The sequence below is a fragment of the Hemibagrus wyckioides genome, linkage group LG15 (assembly GCF_019097595.1).
Source record: "Hemibagrus wyckioides isolate EC202008001 linkage group LG15, SWU_Hwy_1.0, whole genome shotgun sequence".
Lineage (NCBI taxonomy): Eukaryota > Metazoa > Chordata > Actinopteri > Siluriformes > Bagridae > Hemibagrus > Hemibagrus wyckioides.
Genome location: NC_080724.1, coordinates 7640001 through 7661424, shown reverse-complemented (window position 1 = coordinate 7661424; position 21424 = coordinate 7640001). Strand labels below are relative to the sequence as shown.

Below are 21424 nucleotides of genomic sequence, written 5' to 3'. Positions count from 1 at the left end.
TGCCCCCTTGTGGCTTAAGAGATAGTTGGTTTGAACCCGTATCACAGATAAACCATGTTGTACCATACAAGAAAAGAGGAATAATGGAATTTGTCCTTTCAACATACTGGATTTTGCAGTATGCTGAAAAACTTCTTTAGTCTTAGTTTTAAAAGGTAAATAAACAAATTGTCTTTTCCACCTCAGGAACTCGGACGGCTCCACGGAAACACTGTCCGTGATGGAAACGGAGGATTCAGGAGCATGCTCAGATCTGCAAACCGATTCTGACACAGTACCATCTTCCCTCCCCAGCAGCGTCGAGCTCCAGCCTTCCCAGCATGCACCAGAGGGCACAGAACTTGACCCAGAGCATCGTAGTCTGTCTATGGACAGTGCCTATGGCACACTTTCCCCCGAGTTGCTGATGGATCTGCAGACTCGGACACCCAGCAGCGAGCAGGAGAGCACAGAGGAGGAGGAGACCGAGGGAGACAGTGGAGAGATAGCAGTGGAGGACGAGGAGAAAGAGGAAGAAGAAGAAGAAGAGGAAGAGTCTGATGACAGGAGTTCATCAGGCTCTCGAGTATCCGTGGCGTCCCATCTGAAACCCAGGCGGCGTCCACCGGTGCAGTTTCGCATGCAGTGTCTCCAGAAGCTGGTAAATAAGTGTCATTCAGAGGACAATCTGTTGCAGCGGGTCAATGGGGAGGACACACAAGGCACAGGAAAAGATGTTGCGCAGGGCCCGGATGCCCCTTACCAGCTGGGTCTGGAGTGGGCAGAAGGGCTGGGACACAGCAAGAGCCTAACTGAACTGAGCCAATCTAACACAGAAACGTCTCACCCGAGGGAAAAAGAGAGACCGCAGAGCGAGCGACTGGCACACAGCTTACCGTCTTATGTGTTCAGGAACACACTGAGGCGGCGTAACTACAAAAAGGACAAAAAGAAAGATGTAATGGACCGCAACGGCTCAGACGGAGAAATCACACCCCCCGCATCTCACGAGGGGAGCTGTGGTGCTTCAGAGGATGACATGGGCAGTGGGAAGAAATCACAGCAGCACAAGAAGCTCACAGTGGCACAGCTGTATAAAATACGCACCACACTGGTGCTGAACTCCACACTTACAGCCTCGTGAGTAGCGTGTTTGTAACATTGTTCAGTTTTAACGTCTGCCTGTAGTGTTGAGCTATATTACAGTTGTAAAGCAACCTGAGAATCATGGCATGTAACTTGAAATGACGTTATTAGTAGTAGTAGTGGTACTATTAATTAATATTAGTAGGAGTAATAGTAGTGACAGCACTAATTGTAGGAGAAAACTAAAGCATTACTTTTATCAGTAGTATTAATATTGTTAATAATTCTAATAGTATTAATGAATATTTTATTTATATTTGTAGTAGCATAATTCTTTGCAGTAATAGTGGCTGTAGTTGTTTTAATTGTATTATTATTTTTATTATTAATATTACTATTATTATTCCTGGCAGTACTTATAGTAGCGGTAGTAGTACTAATAGTAGGGGGAGGATTGATAATATTAATGGTATTCATTACATTATTTATTATTATTATTACTAGTAGTAGTACTAATACTAAATATAGAAGGAGGTGGGTAATATTAATCTTATTAATTGAAGTGATAATATTTTTAGTAGTAATAATAGTAGCTGTAGTAGTACTAATAGTAGTGAGGTAGAAGTATTACTAGTAGCAGAAGGAGGAAAAGTGTTATTATAGCAGTTATTGTAGCAGTATTATAGTTTTGGTATTAGTCATAGGATTACTAGTGTTAGTGGTATTAGTAATAGTAGGACGAGGAGGATTAGTAATAGTAGTAGTACTCTTATGTTTGTGTTAATTCTCATTGTTCTCTCTCTCCTCTCTCTGTAGGGAAGTGTAGAAGCAGCCAGTTCGTCACTCCGCGAGCAGCACCACTTTCAGCCTGATAGGACTGACTGACTCGCTTGCCACATGAATCCAATGCACTCTAACCAATGAGCTTTTTTTGCACTTTTGTAATAATACAAGTAGCTTTAATAAGGAGGGAGCTAACCTTTAGGAGAAAAAAAAAAAAAAGAGCTTGTGTAAGATGCAGAAACATGGGAAAAGTTCCGCCTTCGGTCTGGTCCATTTGTGCACTTGGACTCGGTCAGAAGGGGAGAAAAGGACACACGAAGCTCTCCATCACAGTGTTTATTTTGTTGTTGTTGTTTTTGTTGTTGTACAATCTTTACTCTTTATTCTACAATGGGGAAATACCTCTGATTTGGCTTGGAGGGGAGTTTCATTTCAGGTTTGTGCCTTCACCCTCGAGTTCAGACCGTCCACATGACTTTCTTTACATGGTTCTGTCGAGGCCATGAGCGTTCCTCCAACTGCCATATACGTGTTGGGAAAAGAGAAAGCCATACGGAGGATGTCTACACGAGGAGAAAAGCAAAACCAAAAATTAGGCTGTAATTGCACAATATGAGTAATCTCTTAACAGTTCACACTTTCACTGTACTTCTTTTTGTGTGTGTTTGTGAATGTTAATGCGAGTGTGTGATGACTGTGAACATGTAATGCCATCAAGGTTGTGTGTGTGTGTGTGTGTGTGTGTGTATGTAAGTTATGACCTAAACGACACGCTGAAACCAAAAATAACTATTTAAAAGATGGCATGATAAATGACTTGAGTAGCCATTGAAAAGGCTAAATGAAACACGAGGACCAGTATTAACAATAAAGCAGCAGTGATTGCTTATATAGCGTGTTCTTGTGTGTGTCTGCGCTTGTCGTAACCAAACGATCTCATTATCTCTTCAAAGTTAATACTCGAGAGTAGCGTCTTACTCTGCAGTATTAGCCAGGTGAGGTGAACTGACGTTAGGGTTAGTTACATGAGTTTTGCTTTAAGACTGAAAAACATGGTCTGGTTTTACATTTTGGGAAATAATTGTGAGAAAGTCCTTATCAAGGCTTCACTCTTTAACACTTCAGAGATGTCTAGATTTTGATTTTTTTTTTTTTTTTTTTTTTAATATATTTCCCATTAAATTTGGGTCAGACATATCATACAGTTTACTTTAATGATTGATGGATAATCACCTGATCACAGATCAGCACTTATTAGGAACCACTTTTGGAACTAATTCAAGACACTGAATATGGAACAGGATTTGGGTTTAGACTGAATTTACTTGGTTTCTGCAAACCTCACATTAACAGTAGGGTTATTTATAAAAAAAAAAAAACAAGAATAAACAAATGGCCTACGTTTCTTCTTAATGTTTAAAGGTGTTAAAATTGCATTCTGCCTAATTTACTAAACCAAATCCTTATAAATGTACTATTTGTAAATTTGCCCAAAAATTAATATTGTATTAATTGTCTTTTGTTCATAATATTTATTAAGCTTGCTTTGTTTTTATATCTGAAACATGGTTTGTAAATGTATTGTTTATTTCATGACTTTTTTTTTTTTTTGGAAGTTGTTGTTTTTCAGGTTTAATTTTTTTCCATTGTTATTTGTTTAATTAAGAGGTTAATCTGCTGAGAACCAAAATAACCTTGTTCCCAGTGATGGGGAAATGGTCCTGTGTGTAATAAAAAGGCATCTGATCTTATTTTCAGGACTTCATTGTTTTATTTTATATAAAGATTTTTGTGCTTTCTCATGCTGTGTCCTCTTTAGAATATTCATTGTATTTATATACACTATATTGGGGAAAAGTTTTGGGACGTCTGCCTTTACATGCACATGACTGTAATATGGAGTTGCCCCGCCCTTTACAGCTATAACAGCTTCAATTCTTCTGGGAAGGCTTTCCACAAGGTTAATGGGAATTATTGACCATTCCTCTACATTTGTGAGGTCAGGCACTGATGTTGGACGTGCAGCCATGGCTCGCAGTCTCTGCTCTAATTCATCCCAAAGGTGTTCTATCAGGTTGCAGGAGAGGTCAAGTTCCTCCACACCAAACTCTCTCATCCGTGTCTTTATGGACCTTGCTTTGTGCACTGGTGTACAGTCATGTTGGAACAGGAAGCGGTCATCCCCAAACTGTACCCACAAAGTTGGGAGTATGAAATTGTCCAAAATGTTCCTTTCACTGGAACTAAGGGGCCAAGCCCAACCCCTGAAAAACAACACCTGAATTCAATGATTTGGAGGGGTGTCCCAAAACTTTTGGCAATATTGTGTAAATGTGCCATCATTTGCATTTTCGTTGGCAAAAATTAATTTAAAAACCGCTTTGGGTTTGAAAACATTTGGATAGGCACACATTATAACTAATACTGCTTTTCATATTAGCCTTAGCAATTTCTGCAGCTGATTTTTACAAAAACATTGAGTGTAGTCTCTCTCTATGTGTGTGAAATTGACACAAAACATAAACTGGACACAATTCATACATTTCATACATGTAATTTGTATTAAGAAGCAAATGGAGCTCTGATGTTACTCTACTAAAAGTGAAAGCGTTAAATGAAGATCGTTCCCCGCCGTCATTACATAACTTATCACTGGTCACCGTTTGAATGACCGTTCGGATGCCTGTATCAACATCCCGATTGTCTGACCTGTGAAAAATACCCAGAGGCAAAAGCTTCAGACTTTGCTGTGTAATACAATTCAAAACATTTATTTATCATGTAAATATACACAACAGTAGACAGGATGAAATGTAGTAAAATACTTTTTTGACTGTCCGTTATAGAAAATAGAATTATAATACAATAACAATAGACTGAATAAAATTGAATAGATCTGTGTGGACAGCCTGTGACTCAGGGGCTGCTGTGGATAGAACCACTTGGAGAATATCACGCCAGTCAGCTTTCAGCAGCAAGGAATTAGAGCTAAGTCTATAATGAACTCGGATACTACACAGACCTATTAGACCTATTAGCTCTTGGTTGCTGTTGTAGAAAGGACATTATCAACAGTTACATTATTTACTGTCCAGTGTCACCCAAATGAGGATGAGGTTCACTTTTGAGCCTGGTTCCTCTCAAGGTTACTTCCTCAGATCATCTCAGGGAGTATTTCCTCACCATCATCACCTTAGGTTTGCTCATTAGGGAAAAAATAGTAACTTAACTTTAAACTTTAAATTTTGTTTCACTGTTTCTATACTTCTGTTGATCTGCTTTGAGACAATGTTAAAATTAATACAAATGAAATGAATTGAATTTATATATATATATATATGAGACCACCGCCCAATCTCCAGATTTGAACCCTACTGAAAACCTCTGGAATGGGAAAGTTGAGCTGTTTGCTTTTTTGCAAAGAGTTATATAAAGTTCCCTAACAGCAATGTGAAAAACTGGTGGAGAAAATGGAGCCAAAACACATGCAAATCGGGGTTATTCCACCAAATACTGATTTCTTAATGTTATATATATGTTCTAAATATTTAGAATGGGAAACATATAAATGCCCATATTTGGATGATCCTCATGAGACATGTTGATAACCAATTATGTGAATGGTCTCTGGGAATAGTGGTGACCTTCTACATGGGTGTGTGTGTTGGTGTAAAAAATCTACCTGACCAACTTACACAGAGAAAAATGGAGTGACCCTGTGGTAAAACTCCTGATTACCACCAGAGGTACTGAATATCACCTTGCTCATGTAATACCAAAAACTTACAAAGTGACCATATGACAGTGTTTGCTCTAAATACTATTGTATACAGCTATCACTCAGCTAGCTCAGAAAGTGAGCCCCCTTGCAGTTATCCAGTGTTGAGACTTCAGACTTCCTGGAGAGGTCTGTCTCAGTGGGATAACCCTGAGAAGGAAGCATGACCCATTGAATGGCACATCATGGTAACTAATGTGTCTGACTTCCTGTAGGCCCTGGTAATGATGTCCATCAAATCCATATTTAGACCAGCTCTCCGTCTCGGTCCTTCATCACAGAAAGACTGTTGGACTGGTGCACACGTACTGTAGGAATGCTCTATATGTTCACCTTCACTGAATATTAGGAATCTTGAGCAGAAACCTGCACTCCGTATTACGAAATCATCCACATGTAGTTGACCAGATGATGGGCTGGAACCTCACCTGGAGGCTGTCTGAAAGGTGGGTTCCATACAGAGCAACCAGAACTGTGAATGCTAACCATGCAGGGGCTAGCCATCTCAAACAAACAACCACGGACTACAGAATCATGAAATTTGCACTTTCTGCAGCCAAAGAAACAAAACATTGAAGGACAGCGTAACTGTATCTCCGACCCGTTATGCAGATCTTTTAATACAGTCAACATGAGAGCATTTATAGCAAATAATCTCTCATATGGTTACTTGTAGTCACTGTGACTTTATTAGTCAGTCTTGGCAGTCTTTGCATGTTCTGCAGAACAGTTTATTTTTAGCTAAAGGATGAATTAATGAAACACCAAGCCAAGAATTAGTTTATAAACCTCTCAATATTCTGTGAAAGTATCTGTCACCGATAGAAAGACCTATCACCATATTTAAAAGACACAAATCCATTTGCTAGGTTTTCCTGTCTATGCAAAGCCAAGCAAAATGTCTGTTACTCTCTTGCATAGCACTGGCTTATATTTTGTACTGTAAGCGGGTCAAGGTGTATTTACAGGGGATTATGTCAGCTAATCGGTGGATTACAGCATGTTGACTCCACACAAGGCCATAAGTCTGATGGAAAAAAGGTGGCATTTTGATCTGCAGGATTTTTTTTTACCCTTTAATCCCTCCTCAATTCCCTCACGCACACATCTGGCCCTGAATGTCATACAGATGTAATCCTGCATTTTGGTACAATTTTATTATGCTTCATAAATACTGTGCTGGATTTTAATTATGAAAATGCAGTGTTCTTCCTGACTTCCAAAGTAATTAGGAATTGAATCGATTAGCTCTGTGTGTGTGTGTGTGTGTGTGTGTAGAAGTAGTAGTAGTAGTAGAATGTAGTAGGCAATTCTTCTTGAACATTTCTAACTGCCGAGGTGTTGCTTTTATTCTGTAATAATGTTTTCACACTCATGGTATCATTTAATTCCTTTCATGTAATAGTCTCTCTCACTGGCTGCCATATCACTATATGCTCATTCGACTGATAAGGCCGCTTGCAGAAATAACTTTCACCTGAACCTCATACAGTTCATACAACTCATTGAGCCTGAACTAATTCAAGCGAGGCGATTTCAAATAATATAAGGCCCCAGAAGCCTTAAAGCCAAGGAAATGAAAAACTGTTCATTCATAACTCAAAATTCAATCCTTTTTCTCAGACCCATATGCAAATCGAGTAGAAAAGCCACGCCCCTTTTAGCCCAGATAGTATTAATTGTATTCATGTGAAGTATTGCTATATTTAGTGTGTGTGTGTGTGTGTGTGTATGTGTGTGTGAGAGAGAGAGAGAGAGAGAGAGAGAGAGAGAGAGACAACCACAAATCAGCATCAGGTGACCCTGCTACACACCTAACATAACATAATGGTTAAAACACTTAGAAAGAGATTTTCTTTCTTTCTTTCTTTCTTTCTTTCTTTCTTTCTTTCTTTCTTTCTTTCTTTCTTTCTTTCTTTCTTTCTTTCTTTCTTTCTGTCTGTTTTTCTTTCTTTCTTTCTTTCTTTCTTTCTTTCTTTCTTTCTTTCTTTCTTTCTTTCTTTCTGTCTGTTTTTCTTTCTTTCTTTCTTTCTTTCTTTCTTTCTTTCTTTCTTTCTTTCTTTCTTTCTTTCTTTCTTTCTAAGCCTTATAATCTGTGAGGAGGAATAATCAGAAGGCCATTAATTCATAATAAATAAATGCAGATGTTTGGTTTTTAACCTACTATATTTATTGATTATAAATATTATTTTGAATTCAACTTTTCTTTATTAAAAATCTTCTTTGTTAAAAATTCTAATGCTTTTATAATTCAAACTTCCTTTATTCAACGTTTTTAATCTGTTTTTAATGCTTCTATACTGGAGCGATCTTTTATAAAACTACCTCTTGTCACTATGAAGTGGCTATTATCTGTTTTATACACATCTCATGATTTTTTGGTGCTACTTTACCCATATATGAACATGTGAAAGGTTCTATGTGTAATTTTCATCCTAAATCTTTAACCCCAGAAGGTCTCGGCCTCTAGCTGTGTTTGAGGGTTAATGCACCTCCCTATGACAGATGTCAGAAAGCATCTGGTAAAAAAAAAAAGCAAAAACATCTGATTAACACAAAAAGGGCACTTTTGAAAATCCAGATTATGGACGCACTTTCATTTATTAAACACTGCTAATCCCAGCACTCTGAACAACCACGGGATTCAAATCAGGTAAACTCCATTGTCTGCCCGAACAATCCATGCTGTAAACCCCTGACCACCATGTCCCTATGGTGACACTGTTATTACAGAGCTTAAACACATGCTACTCTTTCTGTGTCTGCTTTAACTGACGCCGCTTTTAAAAAGGACTAAATGACTGGATTTAGATGGCTTTCTGAATATAGACAGCGAGAGGCCCAGGAAGAAAGAACTAAAGCGTGTTTACAAAAGCCCTTGTGGCCCTATGCAGTAGATCCCAGTGGGAACAGCTGTTTGTCATCAGCCGAGCGAGTGTAGTATAGCATTGGTGTATGCTAACTAACTGTGGGGGCTGCTGAGCAACATCTGGCTTCATCAGGCTCCTCATTCAAATGCTTGCTGAACAGAGAAAATAGCTAAAAGATGCAAGATACAATATTATCCTACATGTCTAGACAATCTTTCTCATCGCTGCACTACAGTAGAGTGTATGCTTGTATATTAATCCAATACACTGGATTAATAGGCATTTTTGGTCACAGTCTTCCATTTCATCCCATCTTCCATTTTCTGTACCACTTATCCTACACAGGAGCCTGGAACCTAACCCAGGAGACATGGATGGGGCATCAATCCATCAAAGGGTCCAAGGGAACAATTGTGCCCCATCTAAGCATATTAAAAAGACATCAAATTTGACAGTCTGATAAAATTGTCTTGTCAAAATTGGATATATTTGTACATCTTACAGGCAAATGTTGCTTCCTGGGTTGAAAAAATATTTTTAGGATAAATGCTAGATATCTCACTTATCTTTGAGCACATAACCAGAAAATGTCTAAGTCTAAAATCATGAAATTTTGAAGAATATCTAAAAGCATTACTCATTATAGGCCATCACATTGCCTTCAGTGAGATTTAGCAGGAAGAAGAAAATAGCCAATCAACGTCACATTATTTTATTATGCCATGGTATTTTAACTGCAGTACTTTAATGAATGAATGATTCATAGCTCTCTGGATAGCAAAGTTAAATCATGGACAAATATTTGGTACGAGGTGTCACACTATGCAGCTAACACAGTGGCACAGAGGGAAAGTGAAATGAAATGAAATGACCTTTATTTTGTCACATATACATTACAGCACAGTGAAATTCTTTCTTCGCATATCCCATCCTTTGGAGGTTGGGGTCAGAGCGCAGGGTCAGGATACAGGAAAGTACTAGAGATATAGGACAAGCTGAGAATCCGATTGTGGTCATCAATGTATAAATGTAGATGAGGGTTTAAAATGTAGAGCAGGATTTTTAATCCTCTAAAACATATGTCCTGCTGCAATTACTTACCGTATGTAGTACTAGGAGAAATTACGTGAGCATAAGGAACAATTTATTAACATAACTCACAAGATTACTGTAATTGTATCAGCACATAAGAGGCTTATTGGCATTTCTATATTGTCCCCATTGAAGGGGTTCAAATGTGTTCTTTAATTAAATGAAAAACCATTTGAGATGCCACATTGCAAGGCACTGCATTTATATTAATATCTGCACAAAATTAATCTTGTAAAGTGCACTGTGCCAGTGATAATACCACCGGTGGATCCTCCCAGAATCCAAAACCCCAATAAATGATACTTGATAGAGATGAAGTGCCTCAAAGCGGTCTGTGATTATCCCTGTCATTATCATTAACATCATTATTACCATGCATGATGCTATTTAATCACTTAAGCACAATGGGGGTGTATAATAATAAAAGGAATTTCAATGCAAACAACTGCTGTTTAAGAAAAAAATGGTTTCTATAAATGGACAATTGTGAGAATCAGTGGAACTGGGAACACACCCTGAATGGGAAGCCAGTTCATCACACAGCACAATGCACACAAACATGCATGTATACTAACACACTCACTCAAAGCATGTTTTGGGGATGTAGGTGGCAACCGAACGTAAACCCACATGGACACAAGCACATGGACAATAAACGTGTGCATAAACAATCATAAGGTCCGAATCGAACCAAAGACTGGGAGCTATGAGGTGCCAATCCACACTTTCATTACATTCTATAATTCATTCACTGATTAAACCCCTGGGGACTCACAGTGATTCATGGGTAATACACACACTCCCCAGCCCACTCACAATACGCCACCTGGAACGTACCTCTGATCTCTCCCTAATGATTAACTCCTCCTGTGAAAAGCTGATTCTGATTTTATGGACTGGAATTCGTGTCAAGGTTATGTTTAAATAAGAGCCTTTCTCAATAACAACAGCAGAAAAGAAAGATAGAGGGGGAAACTTATAGACAATGATGAGCTCCATTCCTTAATGGATTAATCACATCCAGAATGAGATACACGATGATGTGAGACCCAAAACATTTAGCAACTGAAACTGCAGCTAATCTAGGTATTGTGAGATACGCTGATCAGACATAGCATTATGAGCACTGAGAGGTGAAGTGAATAACACTGACTATCTCCTCATCATGGCATCATTATGACCTCATCATTATGAGCACTGAGAGGTGAAGTGAATAACACTGACTATCTCCTCATCATGGCATCATTATGACCTCATCATTATGAGCACTGAGAGGTGAAGTGAATAACACTGACTATCTCCTCATCATGGCACCTGTTAGTGGGTGGGATATATTAGGCAGCAAGCGAACATTTCGTCCTCAATGTTGACGTGTTAGAAGCAGGAAAAATGAGCAAGTGTAAGGATTTGAAAAGGGCCACATTGTGATGGCTAGATCATTGTATCAGAGCATCTTCAAAACTGCAGCTCTTGTAGGGTGTTCCCAGTCTGTAGTGGTCAGTATCTATCAAAAGTATCCTTTAAGTCTTGTAAGTATCCTTTAAGTCCTGTAAGTTGTGAGGTGTGGCCCATGGAGGCCCCTTTGTTCCAGATACCACAGCACACCTTCAAGGATCTAGTGGAGTCCTTGCCTCGACGGGTCAGGGCTGTTTTGGCACAATATTAGGCAGGTGGTCATAATGTTATGCCTGATTGGTCTATAGTGATTCATTTAGGCTAATTAGCGGTAAAACCCATGATTCTGTGCTCTCACTGCCATGGCCTGGATTCAGTTCTGAGGGGTTAACTCTCAGTGCTAGTACCAAGCCCAGTTAGAATGGAGGGTTGTGACAAGAAGGGCATTCGGGGTAAAACCTGTGGCAAAAAGTCTGCTGTGGCGACCCCGAATAGGGAGCAGCAGAAGGACAACAACATGATTATTTTTAACATGGTTCAAGTGACTTTGATATTTAGATGTGTAACTCCGATGTGTCACTATAGTGCAACATTTCTAGTAACATCCGAAACAGTATGTGACTCATAGCCATGAGGTAAAGTAAATCAAGGAACCATCTATGCTATACGTGCAACACTGAGACCTGTGTGTCAACTCTGATATTCTGGTAATAACCTAGTCAATGCTTATTGCTACTATGAAATAAACTTTACTGCTAATATGAATGGCTACATTTTGTTACAGAGTCACAGTGTCATGGTTAGTGTAGGATTGGATGGTTAACTTGTTGACTGATTCAAATGCTTTTTGACCCTTTTCCTGTTTCTCAATATCCAAAAAAACCCTTGTGCTGCGTAATCCACTTGTTGTCAACGTGTTACACTACAAGCATTACACTTCAGCATGTTCTTAACTTTATTATACACAACAGTTAGCAAACATGTAGAAGAACATGACAGTGCTGACCTTAACTAAACAAAATATCTATCCTTTTGTAATTTTTTCACCTCCTATTGTCACAGCCACACTCTCTCTCGCTCTTAGTTTAGATTGATGATGTTATAAATGTACTGGCAATGTCAAGTATTTCTCAACTCTCAACACAAATGCCATTTCCCAGAATACGGGGCAGTGGTGGGTTAGTGGATAAAGGTTTACAGATCAGAAGGTTGAGGGTTCAAGCCACAGCATTGCAAAATGTCACTGTTGGGCCCTTGAGAAGGGTTGCCTTATCATGGCAAGTGCTGTATCTACAAAGATACAGTAACTAAGAAGCTGGGATATGTGAAGAAAGAATTATTTTGTAATGTATATGTTATAACTAAAGCCTTGATGTTCTCATCATAAATAAAATCCTCTCCAATTGCTAAACATTTCCAACACAGACTGTATTTCCTGCAAGAAATGACTACAAATGCAGCCAGATGATCATACACATGACTCAGTCAGTGGAATTCTCAGTGCAGACACCTGTCAAAGCTTTTTCATCATTTATAAAGCCTGCACTTTCAACAGAACTTCACAAAATCTTGCTCCCAGTTTTCGATGGCTGTTTTAGATGACTCTAAAGCTTGGTGTTTGTTCCATGTGTTTGACTTGATTGTAAACTCTTGTTTGTTTAATACTTTGATGCCTACATTCTTCTGCCTATGATGTAATCTTAGCAATGAAGTAATTGTGCAACAGCTTGTATATTATATAGCTGTGTATATTGATATATACAGTACACAGTGGTTGACACGTTTGCCATGCACCTCCATGGCTGCGGGTTCGACTGCCACCTCCAGGGTTTGGGGTTATAGATTCCCACACATCCATGTTGTTCCCCTGCTTGGGGGTTTCCTCCCCCAGTCCAAAGATTTGTGTTCTATGTCCATAGTGTGTGAATGGTCATGTATGTCCATGTGTGTGTCCTGTGATGGCTTGGCCCCCGGCTTCAGGCTCCATGTGACCCTCTACTAAATAAGCAGTTTGGAAAATGGACAGATGGAGATATGTATATTTCTTTAATTCTCACTACTTGTGTTTTCAAATCGTGAAACCGTGATATTTTGAAGACCAGCACATCATATCACACCACGAAAATTTCAGATCCTAACACCCAGCAGTTTTCTCTTCACAAGGTTTATGTATCGGCGTGTAAAGGGTTAAACCGTAGGAGGCGCGCGTGCTGTAAGGGTGGAGTGAACTTGGATATCCACTATTACTTTCCCCCCCCCCTGCTTTATTTAATTAGGCAGCTCCACAGCAAACCAAAGCCATGCTATTGTAGTATGTTTGATTGGAAAATCGATCAGAGCATTACATAACACTATTTAAATGCCCTCGAGTTCAGTCGTGTGACGGTGAAGCCGTGTGACAAAAACATGGGGGATGTCAGTGAAGCGTCTCTGCTGGACTACATCTACTCCTCTGGCGGAAAAGTTAAAAATTCAGACTTGTTGAAGAGATATAAGCAGTTTGTAAGCCATAGTGATTTGTACCTACGTGGTGAGTAGTAACATTGGCTGTATTGCTTTTCCTTCCTCGCTTTCCTCAGTCATAGTGATGCGGATAACGGTGCCGTTTCCAGCCTGGCATTTCTGCCTCTATTCATTTCTCTCTCGCTTGTGTGAAAATCTATGTATTTTTTTTTTTTACTCATTTTAATCCAGTATGAACATTTCGGGACCGCTTATGAACACTGTAGGTTCTCTGTAAAGCCTCAGACTAAATTCATCTGCTTTACATTAGGAGTGTGCAGACGCCGATAAGGTTACAGGAATTCTGTCATTTCCGTTGGACTCTCGCGCACAAAAATATGGCCCCGGTTTTGTTGAATACCTGCAGGGTTAAAATGATCACAATGTCTTTATTTCAGTCAAGGATAACCTATACAAACCCCTGCCTGTGTTAATGCAACATCTGGAGTTCCTTTCTTGTGTATAAATCCACACAGCAGTAAGGTGAGCTGCTTGCTGTCATTTGTTCACGCCTTGATGTCAACACATTGGTGGGGATTTTTATGGATACTAACTTTTCCTTCTACGAAAAGTTCCTTCAAGCACATTAGAGTTCTTTGGGCCAGTCCTGTTATGTGCATGCGGAAAGATTACGTCACGACAGAGGGTTCCTTCGTACACCCCTTCATACTGCTAAAACTATGAACCATCCAAAGAACACAAGAGGAACATCAGCCCTTTTGCTGACATTTTACATATTTACCTGAACAGCATTTTATCATGCCAGTTAAAAAAAAAAACAAGTGAATGTCACAAAAGAGGGCTCTTTGAGAATAGAGTTCACGTAGAAGACGTTAATCATCCGAGAAACTCTTGAGGAACATCAGCTTTTACCAAATATTTACATAGTTAACTTATGGACAGGATGTTAACATGACAGCTGATGAAATATGATGTCAAAACAAGAGAACCTCACAACATTGGGTTTCCCTTTTCACATCGGAATTCAAGTAGAACTCCTTTAAACAGCTAGAACCATTAACCATCCAAAGAACATTCCATATTTACCAGAAATCACTGGACGGCATTTTACATGCTCTAAAAACAAGAGGACCTCACAACAGAAGGTTCCCCTTTCAGATCAGGTTCCAGGTAGATCCGCTTTAAACAGTTAAAACTGTTAACCATCCCAAGAACGCTCATTAACCTTATAGTTAATAAAAACAAACAAAAAACAAAGCGATGATGCTAAAAGAGGTTCACCTTCCCAAAAACGATTCCATGTGGAACATCTAGGAATGCTAACCATCTGAAGAAGGAAAACCTTTTACCAAATGTTTACTTATTTTACCTTGAAATCATTGGGCAGTATTTAAACACACAGCAAAATGACTTAAAAACAACCAACAGAGTTTAAAGAGGCTCTCACGGCACAAGGTTCCACGTAGAACCTCTTTAGATAGCTAGGACCATTAACCATCTAAAGCACAATCAAGAGCACCTGAACTCAGTTTAACATGATAGTTAATGCTATAAGACTTAAGCATGGTCGTTGATAAAAAATATTAAGTCAGTCTGATCTTTTCGAGGAAAACAAACAAATAAGGGAGATTTTTGTAGATTGTTCTAATTCGTGAGAAATGGAACAAATGTTAGCCTCACCCTGAGCCCGAAGCTTGACATTTGTAACCTTTGACATGAAATTAGTCATGAGACTTGATGTGTGTGACCATGTTGACAATGACAGTTAACAGTCTACAACTGTCCTAAATTTGTCCATGAAAAGAAGCTTCACAGTTAGCTGCTGGTTTTATTCTTAGCTCACGCTGGCAAACGACAAATCCACAGATTCAGTCTCTCATTAACTGTGTATAGAGATATTACAAAGAAAAAAAAACCTTGGAATGAAAAGACCAGTCAGTTGGTGCCTCTAGTGGGTGTGTGTTAGCTTGCTTTGCCAAATCTGACAACAATGCCATGCCAGAGCCAAAGCCTAGCATTTACAGTTGAGCATAGCCACAAGAGATAAACAACAAACAACATGAGCAGTCTTTCAGTTGCTAGAATGAGTGTCAGCTTATGATGCCTTTCTATAAGCAAAAATGCTGTCCACCTAAGCTGGAACCACAGTATATTAATTGTATTTTAAAGGCCATTTCTATTGAATGGTGTTTTTAACATCTGCATGATGAGCAAGTCAAATGGGTAAGAAAAGGTGAAACCTCTTGAGAGAACATGAGGAAGAAATCTTGAAAGAAACCAGGACCCAACGCAAACCCATCCTTTTCCAGGTGACACCAGAGAGTAGGATTATCAATGTTTGCTCTTGAGAGTCCTGGGATAAGCAGAGGACACGTCTTTATGATTACATCAGCAGGTACAATTCTATGCTCTCCAGAGGAGATTTGCTAGCATAAATAAATTCTCCTGATGTATTTGATGAAGGTCACATTACATTGGAATTTAACCACTTAACAAGCTGAACATCTTTACTATATATGTAAATGTTCTCCTGCATGGCTCCATGGCTCCGCTTGGAACAGAGTGTTCTTTCTTGATGCCCGAGTCCAGCTGTGCACAAAGCCGCTCACATCTGGCACCATCTGACCCTTCTGTCCAATTATCAGATTGTTTCCGAGCATTCACAAATCTACTGCAGTGGGATAAGGCCCCGCCCATGGAGACGGTCTACATTTAGACGAGTTGTTTGTTTTATGAAATGGACTTGGAGCAGTTACTCTTTTCTGGGTGGGAACTTGATGATGCAAACATCTCTGGTCAAGATGAGGGTTCTGAGCACTGGGTAATAAATAACCTTTAAAAAAAAAATCCCTCAGGACCTGCCCGGTTAAATGCTGGTTTCCTGTTTCCTGTTGTTGTGCAGCACTGTCCTGTTGGCAGGAAAACGGAAAGGTTTCAGTTGTCCTAGGCATGCTGTCTCTTGTAAACAAGCCATGAAATCTCCGAAGTATTGAAAGCAACAACACCATTCTACTACTAATTCACATACCTGATACTATCTTCTTGGCAGCAGCAGCTTTCTGTTTGTTTCTCAATGACATTTTAGAGATTGTAGTCTTGACAACCTTTAACCCAAGCATTGTGCTGTGTCGTTAAATAGTTGAAAAGGTTACTGAATACAAGACTGAGCTTGAGCTGAACATTTGGGTTTTTGCTCACTCTAACCCAGCTCTGGTGATGCTGGAGAACCTTGGAGAAATGTTCATTAAAAAAAGGTGGTGGTGGTGGTGGTGGTTGAAGCAGCATTAACCATTGTGTGGTGTTCGGGTCAACAACCCGTGTAATATATTTACTAAAAGTGTTAGCGTTTGTTGTGAATCATTCACATTTGCAGATGCAAGGACTTTGAGATTATAGACAATATGAAGTATTTTATATTGTAGGAAAACAATCAGCTCCTTTCTTTCTTTCTTTCTTTCTTTCTTTCTTTCTTTCTTTCTTTCTTTCTTTCTTTCTTTCTTTCTTTCTTTCTTTCTTTCTTTCTTTCTTTCTTTCTTTCTTTCTGTCTGTCTGTCTGTCTGTCTGTCTGTCTCTCTGTAGTGCTTTTAAAACCCGAATATCAATATCCCTGGTAAATTATACCTCAAACTCTACCAAAGGGTCCAAATGTTAACACATGTTAAATGTTAAAATGTAACACAAGGGTTAAAATGTGAACAGAGACAGTGGAAGGCAAAATAGGATCATCCAAGTGTAATGAAGTATAGATTAGTGATCCTTAGTCAGGAATCTTTGCATTCTTCAAACTGATACCTGAGGTTAGTTCCCTCCTAAACTAGCTTTAGTGCTGCAAAAAAGCTGAGAAACACCAACAGTTAGGATTTGATGCCATTTTTGCTTTTACTATCATCCCCGCACTTTACACAAATACAATTAGGCATACATTTGTCGCAACAGCTTTAGTGTCTTTACAAGTCCTACACTTGAGCACTTCCCCACAAATTGACATGAAAGTGACAGTGTGCTTCTGAGTGTGTTTTGGTTGTTACCCTGCAAAGTCAAAAGCACAATTTCAAAGCAGAAAAGGGCTCAGAGTTTCACACCCACATTGTTTCACTTGCATGTTTACGCTACGTTTACACATACATCGGCTCGCTGCAAAAAAGCGACCGGAGGCTATTTATTTTCAATAAGAGCTGCCAACTTCCGATGACGTGAGTGACAGCGACCGAATGTGGGCGTGTCCAGCGATGAGACGAAGTAAAATTGCTGTATATGTGAACGCAAGCTTCATCAGCAGGCATTTAAGTGAACATCTGAGCTAAGAAATGCTACAGTTAGGGTTAGTGATGATGTTTATATATTGACTTGGTTTATTAAATGCTGCCCAACGAGAGGGGTGGATGGATAGCGTTACCTTTACCTATGCTGTTGTTCATTTTGAGATGTCATGTACAGCATTTATTTTTTTGCTAGTGTTATTTTTTCATATCTCTTTGTCTTTTCCCAGCCAAATACAGGGAGGACTTCAAGAACATCATCGACAGAATAGCTGTGTGTAAAACCGAGAACGTGAGTAAGACATTTCCATCTATTTAACACCCATTAATGCCCTCAGTAGCATTACTGAAATGTTATTCTTCACTCATGTAATTTGAAGTATGATAAGATTAGATTGCTTCCTGTACTTGTCTTCGTGAAATATTCTCAGTTGGAGTGATGAAGCAAATTGGAGTGAATTGTTGTGTGTTAACAGTTTATGAAGGGTTAGACAAATCATAAATGCTTGTCAGCAGCAGTTGCTTGTCCGGTTAAATAAGCTACACCAAACACAATTTAACTCAAAATATAACAAGCTAATTATGTCCTTATTCTCTGCTGAGAGTGTCTTCTGTTGTGTTTGAGATGTCAACAGAAAGGCAGAAAAGTCTTTGGCTGACCTTAATAAATTTGACTTTTAGTCTCTACGTATTTTTGGTGATAATATCGTTATAGTTACATGAGTTTTTATACAGTGGGATCACACTTTATGATCATTACTCTGGTAACAAAAAACTGCAAATATAAACTCGTAGCCAGCCTTGTCCTGGATGCCTGTGGGAGTTGATTCGTCCATGTTGGTACTGTCTTAAATGATAAACAAATATAGTACTTTTGCGTGCTTTCAGTTGCACCGAAACCCAGCATTCTGTTTTCAGTGTAGCACTAAGATCAGAGCTTTGTGTATCAGCAGATACAAGAAGAAGATCTGCTGATGGTAGAAGCCTTTTAGGCAATTTACAGTATATTGTAGTGTTGTGTCTGTTTTCATTACACATCTTCACAATACAGAAAGCAACATAAGAAAATATGAGAACTCAGATCCAGTACCAAATTAGTTTCTGCCCCTGATTTACTCTGATACTTAATATGGTTTTAGTGCATTCCCATTCTGAGCTGCAATCCCTATCTTGCCTCTTTTAGGCAAAAGCTAAATGAAGACTTTTTTTTCTCAACATTTTTGTGATCTTAAGCAGCTTCCTACAGCCAGCAGTCACGCAAAAAAAAGTCTAGTACCAAAATAAGTTTAAATACATCTTTGCTTTGGGCTGATAAATGGGTCTTTTTTTCATCAGGGAGAGAAGTATCTTATCCTGAAGAAGAAGTACAAGCAGCTCATGCAAGAGCGTGAATCTGCAGCTTCAGAACAGGGGATGGACGTTAAAAAGCATCAAGTCGAATGGTGTGTAGGACCCATCATTACTGTTACTGATGTCCAAGACTCAGACGAGACGGAGGATGTGAGTACATCATGAGTTGGGAAAGTATTGCCTAATGTTCTGTCCAGGTCAAAAAAAGGGCTCTTACTCAATTTTTTTATATTGTGAAATGTTTGCGTTCCAAAAAAAAAAGTGTTGATGCACAGGTCCAAAAATGTGACGCATTTAATCTGCATTCCTTCTACAGAATATACTAATATTTCCTGTTATGTTGCTTTTCACCCAAATCTGGCTGTTCACAGATTATACTGCATGGCAAAAAAAAATAAATGAAACAGTTTTTTAACGAATATTATTTAGTATAAATGACGTCATTTACTGGATGCTGGAGTTATATTGTTTTTGTCACCGCCATATATTCTGCTTTCACACTTACGCATGACAAAATCACACTAACACACAGTCTTAATTATTTCTTTTTTAAATTAATAAATTATATTTATTTAGGTTTTCAGTATAACACAAGTATTACAAGGGGGGGGGCAATTAAAAAAAGAGAATAAAGAAATACACAGCTCAGAATTGCACGAATGTTGAAGACAGTAATAAATAATATGATGTATTAGTAATAAATAATAATAAATAATAATGAAAGCAGCAAACCCGAAAGGAAATAACTATAAATATCCAGAGGTTATAAGATTGCAATATATTAATAATATGCATTCCATACATAGTGTAAAAAAATAACATTTATATGATCCTTTAAATTTAAAATGTTCTACAATTTTCTATTAGCAGATGTATAAGGTATCGCTCGATACTGTGGTGAAAGAGGATTGAATTCCACCTAAGGATCTTTCCCATTTCACCCAGCAACAGAGACCGATATTCTATTAAATGACCACATCAAGTCAAGTAGCTTTTATTGTCATTTCAATAATATATAGACATATATACACAGTGAAAACCTTGTGACCCTTGTTCTACACAAAACAACATTGCAGAGCTACGTAACAACACAGAGCTAATGACTGAAAGTAAGTCGTCCTAGCTACATAAAGTGCAGCATGTGCAAGACAAAAAAAGACAGTGCAAACAGACAGTATAAAACAAAACACTACAGGACAGATACACGGAATAGTGCAGACTAGTATACATCCTGTATAATATGTCATACAGTGCAATGTGCAAAATAAGAGAAGCATAAACAAAGAGGGCTCTTGTACACATTATACACTTCCGTATAGCAGCAGCTGGTGGCAGCTTGAAATGTGTGCAACAGCAGTAATTGAGTGTATGTGCAAAAAACAGCATGTAAACAGTTATAATATGGGTGGACTTATAGACGTGGATGAATATTGAATTGAATTGGGTGTTGAGTTTCGAGTTTGGAACAGATCAGTTTACATGAGTGTGTGATTGAGTGTGTGAGTGAGTGAGTGTGTGAGTGAGTGAGTGAGGATAGGGTGAGTGAGTGAGTGAGGATAGGGTGAGTGAGTGAGTGAGTGAGTGAGGATAGGGTGAGTGAGTGAGTGAGTGAGTGAGTGAGTGAGGATAGGGTGAGTGAGTGAGTGAGTGAGGATAGGGTGAGTGAGTGAGTGAGTGAGGATAGGGTGAGTGAGTGAGTGAGTGAGTGAGGATAGGGTGAGTGAGTGAGTGAGTGAGTGAGGATAGGGTGAGTGAGTGAGTGAGTGAGTGAGTGAGTGAGGATAGGGTGAGTGAGTGAGTGAGTGAGTGAGTATGTGAGTGAGTGAGTGAGTGAGTGAGTGAGTGAGTGAGGATAGGGTGAGTGAGTGAGTGAGTGAGGATAGGGTGAGTGAGTGAGTGAGTGAGTGAGGATAGGGTGAGTGAGTGAGTGAGTGAGTGAGGATAGGGTGAGTGAGTGAGTGAGTGAGTGAGTGAGGATAGGGTGAGTGAGTGAGTGAGTGAGTGAGTGAGTGAGTGAGGATGGGTGAGTGAGTGAGTGAGGATAGGGTGAGTGAGTGAGTGAGTGAGTGAGTGAGTGAGGATAGGGTGAGAGTGAGTGAGTGAGTGAGTGAGTGAGTGAGGATAGGGTGAGTGAGTGAGTGAGTGAGTGAGGATAGGGTGAGTGAGTGAGTGAGGATAGGGTGAGTGAGTGAGTGAGTGAGTGAGTGAGGATAGGGTGAGTGAGTGAGTGAGGATAGGGTGAGTGAGTGAGTGAGTGAGTGAGTGAGTGAGTGAGGATAGGGTGAGTGAGTGAGGATAGGGTGAGTGAGTGAGTGAGGATAGGGTGAGTGAGTGAGTGAGTGAGGATAGGGTGAGTGAGTGAGTGAGTG

The 21424-nt window shown here is 39.2% G+C and overlaps 2 protein-coding genes across 6 annotated transcripts in view; both read left to right on the top strand.

The window, feature by feature from the left end:
- The window catches only part of plekhg5b (pleckstrin homology domain containing, family G (with RhoGef domain) member 5b), a 61025-nt gene extending 57440 nt beyond the window's left edge, over window positions 1–3585 (top strand). For 3 of the 5 annotated variants that reach the window (XM_058409895.1, XM_058409892.1, XM_058409897.1), the window contains 2 exons: window positions 187–1119; window positions 1882–3585. In XM_058409895.1, coding sequence (XP_058265878.1) covers window positions 187–1119; window positions 1882–1891 — 943 coding nt within the window. In that variant the 3' untranslated portion in view covers window positions 1892–3585. Of the gene's footprint in view, window positions 1–186; window positions 1124–1881 lie in introns of those variants that run through there. The other 2 variants (XM_058409896.1, XM_058409893.1) reach the window with 1 other exon arrangement.
- A 9655-nt stretch (window positions 3586–13240) lies between these two features.
- The window catches only part of LOC131365810 (ankyrin repeat domain-containing protein SOWAHB), a 37938-nt gene continuing 29754 nt past the window's right edge, over window positions 13241–21424 (top strand). Inside the window, 3 exon segments of the mRNA XM_058409680.1 lie at window positions 13241–13513; window positions 17936–17997; window positions 19041–19205. Of these exon segments, the coding sequence (XP_058265663.1) occupies window positions 13390–13513; window positions 17936–17997; window positions 19041–19205 (351 nt within the window). The 5' untranslated portion in view covers window positions 13241–13389.